The following is a 7,476-nucleotide window of genomic DNA, read 5'->3' on the forward strand; positions in this document are numbered from 1 at the left end:
AATGTATTACAATATATTTCATATTTAATTCTTAAAGCAGGCAAACGGTGTAATGAAGAATCTGGCAGCCTACCGCATTGCAATGCTGGAAATGCAAGAAAAAAACTTCAACTTCTCAGAAATCCATGACGTTTTTGTTTTTCATTTTTACTCCCCTCTAGAAGTCAGTCGTTTTCAGAATGCATTTGCATGATCCATCCACAATAATGACAGCGGGAAAAAAGCACACAAGACAAGGCTTTAAGATAAAAAGGTGTACATTGCTCACCGGTGGTCTTTGCAACGATCTCTCTATTAGATACGTGATGCCTGTGCTTAGTTGGAACATGAGGAAATGAACAGAAAGTGGTCTTACATATATAAGATTTCTAATGTCACTTTTCTGTGGTCAGGATTTTTTTTTTTTACCTTGAGCTAATTTGGAAGAGCCCCTCTCTGGTGGCGCAAAATGATGCTCAAGACGCATAAATTAGGTCATGCCGTGGAGGGGGCCTTCATTGTGCCTCTTTGACGGTGCTTGCTGGCGCTTATGTCTCGTCAAAGTGCTCTCAAACTTGGGGAAAAGTATGGAAGTCCCTATTGACGCAGAGCAACAGAGCATGGAAAAAGAGAGAGAGAGAGAGAGAGAGAGAGAGAGAAAAAAAAAGTCGCGCTGGACGGGATGAAAACAGTGGCTCAAAGAAGGGAACCCTCATTTAAATGATGCTACTACCAATGTAGAGTTTAAAAAAATGGGAATTGTGGGAAGGGAAAAGGTTTCAGTTGGCACCATGCTTAAGTTAATATGAAACTAACAGCATTTTTTCTCAATTATCTTGCTGAGATGTCAATGACTATTGTTTGGCGGTCCTGGACGTCGCTCCGCCCCTCCTGTTTGTCGTAAACCTGGCGCCTAGCTACAATAAACCCGAGCTAAAGAGTGGCCAGGGCTCGCCTCCTCCTCGAAGGCGATCAATCGGATCTCAGGCACACCACAAGCACTCTCTTACGTCGACGTTGCACGAGAACGGCGCTGATTACAACAACACGGCTGAAGCCGCTCCACCAAACATCCACCTGCTCTCTGAACCATGTCGCTGAGCCCAAAGCACACGACACCTTTCTCAGTGACAGACATTTTGAGCCCAATCGAAGAGACGTACAAGAAGTTTGGTGGCATGGAGAGCACGGGGAACCTCGCCTCTCCGCTGGGAGCGTACCGGCAGCCTCAGGTGTCCCAGACGGGCATGCAGCAGCACTCCATGGGCCACAACGCCACGGTGGCCAGCACCTACCACATGCCACACTCCGTCTCCCAGTTCTCGCACGGCGCTATGGGGGGCTACTGCAATGGCAGCATTGCCAACATGGGGGATTTACCCTCTTACCAAGAAACTATAAGAAACAGTGCTGCAGCAACAGGGTGGTACGGCGCCAACCCCGACCCAAGATATTCAACAAGTAAGTTGCTTTTTTAAAGTCTTCTTTGGAAACGTAGCTCTTATGGCTTTTCGTGTATTTTACAACGGAACTGCAATTTCAACTAATGGATGAGTTTTACGCAGCAACAAATATGACCTAGATATGTGCAGAAATTCTGCCTTATTTACATTATGCCTGGTATCATACTGCCTCTGCCATTAATGACATTTATTAATACATTAATGAAGCTAATTTCTCAAATATGGCTGCGCAAACGCCGCCTTTCCAAAAGCAATGTGCATGTAAACAGGTCGCCTTTATTCGTGGTGCCGCTGCTGATTGAAAGGCCGTGCGTGTTTTATGTATATTTTTTTAAGTTTCTAGATTCATGGGACCTTCCACAGGTATGAACATGACGGGGATGGGCACGCTGAGCGGCATGGCGGACGCTTCCAAAGCCATGACCCCCCTGCACGCCGCCCCGAGGAGGAAAAGGCGCGTGCTCTTCTCCCAAGCGCAGGTCTACGAGCTCGAGCGGAGATTTAAGCAGCAGAAATACCTGTCGGCGCCCGAGAGAGAGCACCTGGCCAGCATGATCCACCTGACCCCTACGCAGGTCAAGATCTGGTTCCAGAACCACCGCTACAAGATGAAGCGGCAGGCCAAGGACAAAGCGGCGCAGCAGCTGCAGCAGGACGGCGGCCTGTGCCAGCAGCAGCAGTCGCCCAGGAGGGTGGCTGTGCCCGTGCTGGTGAAGGACGGCAAGCCGTGTCAGAACGGCTCCAACACACCGACGCCCACCCAACAGCAGATGCAGCAGCAGCAGCAACAGCATCAGCAGCAGAACGGTTCTGGGGTCGTGCTTCCTGCTACGAGTAACGCTATAAACCAGCACCAGAATCAGCAGGTCAGCGCGCTCGTGCAGGCCCAAGACCTCGAGGAAATGTCACCAAGTCCTCCATCCCTCCATTCTTCACTGAGCAACATGGGACAGATAGACACTTCCGTAGATTACACCAACAACATGGTCACGTCAAACCTGCTTTATGGCAGGACGTGGTAGGACGGGTCATCGTTTAAAAACTTTTTGTTGTTTGTTGTTGTTGTTTTTTATACAAACACGTACTCTAACACTCTGAACTGCAATTGAAGCCAAATGCAGACGAGCTGTGAGAATGTGGAGCGAGTGGACGGATAAAACGAGGCTTTTAAGGCGAGCCATGTGCGCCACCTGTTCTTTTTCGAGGGCACGATTATCACTATATTTTTTTTTTCTACAAGATACCCCTTCTGGCTGTGAAGGACACGCTGTTCCTAGCCTTATTCTGTGCTTTTTGGACTTCCCCTTATTGTTGTAGTAGAAGGTTATCTGTTGTTGAACAAGGTCGCTGCTCCTCATCCATGGTAAAGGCAGGGAACGGGATGCTGGGATATCAGGTACGAACTTAAGAACCACGGAAAATCCTCAAGAGGCCCGATCCGACAACGACCCCCACCCCCGCAACGAACACCTGAACTTTTCTTTTTTTTAATGATATGACTATTGTAAGCTAATGTATCCATTTAGATTAATGAAAAGTAGGGACTGTATATTTGGCTAACACTTGAGTTTCTGTTTTACCTGTAATATAAATGTCTTTTTTTGTTGTTTATTTTATTTCATTTTTTTGTAAGTTAAGACAAAACACATACACGATGGCTGCTGTATATGTTTCAAACCAATTGAACGTTAACAATAAATGAATTGAAGTGCAAGCCCATTCTCCGGGAATTAATTTGGAGTGCGTTTTCATTAGGCCTTATGCTACGGCTTCAAAACAAATGGAAGGGAAAGCAAGGTCGATGGAGGTGAAGTTAACATTGGCAAATGATGAATTTTAAGAGCTAGCAGAAGAAGCACATGTGGCTGGTAGTGCAGGTTAGGTTGCTTTACAAATTCTGAGGACGTACTTTAGAGAAATGATGTCAGTCGCAGCTCGCATTTCTCTGGGTTTTTATGAATCGTCTACAAAAAATAAATACATGAAAAAAGGTAATAATAATAATTTCACTAAAAAATCAAAGATAGAACAATAAAAATTAAAAAACAACTGCTCAATTTTCCAAAACGTAGAAAATAAAAGTGATTCATTTATACAAGACTTTTTAAATTATGCTGTATTAATTACATTTATAGTTATTAATTCTTTGCTATTTTCTTGTTTCATTTTTTTCAAATTTAAAGAGGATGTTTTTATGTATTAGAATGAAAAAATCAGATTCATTAATTAGGATCAAAATTTTACCTAGGCACAGATGTTACTTCATTAAATTAAAAAAGAAAGATAGAAAAATAAAATAAAATATTACAAAGAAAAGAAAGAGCACAAGCCACAAATATATAAAATTGACCGATTTCTGTTTGAAATTTTGGAAAATATTGAAAAATCCTAGCTTGACGGTTTTCCATTTATTAAACATCATACAATATTATTCTGTTTTATTTCTACTTTTAATTTATTTTTAAATGTTGTTAATACATTCCTTCAAGCGCCTGTTTTCTGACATAGCGTTAATTTTTTCCTCTTAATCTTTCCATATTAAAAAGATTATGATAAAACAGAGGATTCTATGCGGGGATGACAGAAACAATATTACACGAAAAGAAATGTTTGGTTTATTACATCCCATTTGTTTCATTATTCTCGGCTGTGTTCTCACATGTGCTCAGTTTAATTTATCATTTAGAGCGATTCAAAAGTTCAGTGGAAATTGCCGAAGAATGAGCCTCTGCTCTGTAGCCCGCTGTGTAGAGGCATGCTCAGCTATTAAGCCTCAAACTGCCAAACCACTTCCATGCAAACGACTCATAACAGTAGTCTGTCCACTTCACGTGGTCAATAAAACTACTGCACAGCTTCTGTGTACGAAGGGAGTCTATCAAAGGCAGCAACATTTGAGAAAAGGCTCCTCAGCCAAAAGGCCTGCTGGCTCTCTTTTACTGAATGGGCGCTCTGCAGCTGGAGAATTGCGATTGTTCTAACTCAGTCCAAAACTACGCGCAAATGCGCTCAAGATCAAGGGGCTTGTATAATTTTTCAGACATGCATGGAGTTAAAATGGAGTGATGACATGAAGTGACTAGCAAGCTCACCTCTTTGCTCTATCTTAGCTGTATAAAATGGGCTAAAAAATTAAATGATCTCTCTTCAAATGTTGTCTGTGAAGGCTGTAAGTGGGCGTATGGGAAGCCTTATGTTTCCAACAATTATTAGACATCATGGCAACTTCCAGCAAGGCTTGTTTTGTGCAACTATTGACCAGAACCAACCGAATGCTGCTCATTTTAGTTACATTGAAGGCCATTCAGAATTGGTAGTGAAGCCTAACCACTTTTAAGGTGTGTTATGAAGAGACAGGTCAATCGCAGCAATAACTTCATATCTAGCAGGCAAATTCAGTGTTTTTGAGAATGATTAGCTGCCATTAGAAATTTATTTCAGGCCTTGAGCACCTATCTTTCTCCTGATGGAAAACAAACCTTGAGTCCAGTCACTGTTACACAAGGTCATGTGATCATTATCAGGTAGCTGCTGTCTGATAATGGCCGTCGAAAAGCATGCTTTAACCTGTTGCCAACTGATTATGATATTGCTTTAAGTGGCATTTGGAAGATTGAATGCATCTGCAAATTGCATCCAAATAACATGGTACTGGAGGCAGTAGCTGCATTTAAATGACACATTATGACCTTGTTCTGGCCTCATTATTCTGAGTCTTTAGCATTATGCAGCAAGCACTCTTGAAGTTCTCAAATCTGTGACAGTTCTTGTAGCATAACATATAGAACATCTCTGTTTTGAAATTGGCACCAAAATGTTGAATTATGTCATCTTTTTCTTTTCAGGGTTCTTATTTTACTGCCCAAAATATTATTACTACTCATATTGATAAACACATTGCAAACATGATAACGAAAACATAAAGTTCTTTTTATTGTACTCAGAATTAATTTGCAACTATGTAATTGCTAAGCATCCAACTATGTAACATGAAGCTATTATTATTGTTATTGGTGTTCCATATGAATATACCTGTTAAACATTAATTGTATTAAATTGTTTGCAATATTTCAGCATATAGTAACTTATAGGTTCATGGTGCTGCCTAGAGCTTGAATGTGTATAAATTCATCCAGCTGGTCTTCTCAGTCACTATCCATTTACACCACACATGTTTGCAGCCTGGAGAGGTGCTCAGCCATGTTTCAGCAGAGGTGTCAAAATTTCATCTCACGCCTCAGTTTTACCACCACAATCCTACTGCAAGCTTGCAAGCATTTTTTCCCACTTTCCAGCTATTCAGCACTTGGAAAACACAAACATAAAGGTTCAAAGAGATTTCGGTATTTCTACTCTCCATTTCTACTCTGCCCTGGATTTCTTGGAGCTTCATTCTTTGCTGCTAATTGCAGAATCCAAACGAATTCTTAACAGAGAGTAATTTGAATCCAGGCTAGAGGCCTTGTCTGTATTTTTCCCTGCCATTATTCTACTTAATATGTCAGAAGGTCTGATCGCAGAGAAACCTTTTCAAGTTCTATTGATGTGTCTTTCAATTGACCATGGTGACCTAGCAACCTGGCCAGCACTAATTGGAATAGGCTGCCTGACGTCAGCATTACAGTTTTTGTGGGAACAAATGCAGCGCTCATGAAATAATTTACAAAATTATAAGGACAATGGTTCCAGATTATATCTAGGCAAAACAATGTGTAGTCCTACAGGGGAGAAAAAGAAAAGCATATTTTTCCATTTATTAAATATAGCACTCAGACAATGAATGCTATAGGTTTCACTGGAGCCTGGAATATCAATAGTCAGAAAAATACTCTTATGAAAAGAGGTGCTGATAGTAGCAGGAATGGGGTCATTGATTCAGTTCATTGTACACTGTGGTTTGCAAATTAGAGATTTTTTTTTCTTTTTCTCTCTGAACTAAATCAGCCATACATTAAAACTGTATCACCTGCTTGGACGAAGCTGTCAGTATACACTATGTAAATCTTTTTGAGGCATTTTATGGACATGGTTTTGCATTTCGCTAGTCATTTTTCTTTTTTTTTCCTTTCTTTTTTTTAATTATAAAATCACTGAAACCCTTTGGCATGCTTTGGATTTTTTTTAAAGAGAAAGAGAGCAAGCATGAAGCTCCCCGCCCCCACTAGCACACTGAGGCAGGCTGGAGGCTGTGGGTCCCCAAACACAAGAGCCACTTCTGTTACGACCAATTCAGGAGGTCTGAAAATAGTTCATTTCAGTCCTTGGGATACACGCTTGAGAACATGTAAAATTTAGTGCTTCTTTAGGTCATTTTTTAACCACCATATAATAACTGAACCCCAACAGTTGAGTAGTCAAAATTAGTTTCCTTGGGTCAGTATTCTTCCCATGTTGGTTTCAGTCTGATTTTCTTCAGAAACCTTGCCAAACAGGGTCTTACCATGGTGCCTTCTCATTAACAATTGGGAAGCATGCCTTGCTTTTGAGAGCACTGTAGCCAAAAATGGCTTGGCAAGGTTTAATACGGAATGAGTCAGTTATCTATTCTAAATCATGTATGACATTGGAGCAGTCGCTGGGTTTTTACAGGTTGAGTTAATGCAGTTCTTTTGTCATGTGGCTATGAGAAACCCTCGGCTTTTGTGAGATCAGATGAGATTGTGCCCTAGGAAGCACAAACTTTCCTAATTCTAGTCATTTCAAACTGGGGAAAAATAGCAGGCAAATAATCATCCTCAGGCAGAATGGAAAACATTTCAAGGAGGTCAGAGGACTCCGAAAGCAATCCTCACTCTAATAGATTTCCATAAAATTAAATAAATGATGGTGCATTCCAACAATGCCTTTGCTGAGAAAAATAGCACCAATGTACAGTCACGAATGCACACACACACCACCGCCACCAAAATGACTTTTCTTGAGCTGTCTAATTCTGCGGCTTGATATGAATACATGAGCATTGTGAAGACAGTTCAGTCCTCTGAAGTCTGCCCTGCTTTACATCTACAGGAGAGAAAGAGGGAGAGGGAGAGAG

General features: G+C 41.3%; 1 protein-coding gene across 2 annotated transcripts; it reads left to right on the forward strand.

Moving 5' to 3' along the window:
• The first annotated feature begins 643 nt into the window (after positions 1-643).
• nkx2.4a (NK2 homeobox 4a) lies at positions 644-2,493 on the forward strand. 2 transcript variants are annotated; one of them, XM_036593570.1, is made up of 3 exons: positions 644-1,440; positions 1,779-2,223; positions 2,314-2,493. In XM_036593570.1, the coding sequence occupies exons 1-3, from the start codon at positions 1,071-1,073 to the stop codon at positions 2,462-2,464; spliced, it is 966 nt and encodes a 321-aa protein (XP_036449463.1). In that variant the 5' UTR covers positions 644-1,070; the 3' UTR covers positions 2,465-2,493. The 2 variants fall into 2 exon arrangements, with proteins under 2 accessions (XP_036449463.1, XP_036449462.1); XM_036593569.1 differs by having other exon boundaries at positions 1,779-2,493.
• The last annotated feature ends 4,983 nt before the right edge of the window (positions 2,494-7,476 follow it).

This window comes from Colossoma macropomum, unplaced genomic scaffold (genome assembly GCF_904425465.1).
Source record: "Colossoma macropomum unplaced genomic scaffold, Colossoma_macropomum, whole genome shotgun sequence".
Classification (NCBI taxonomy): Eukaryota; Metazoa; Chordata; class Actinopteri; order Characiformes; family Serrasalmidae; genus Colossoma; species Colossoma macropomum.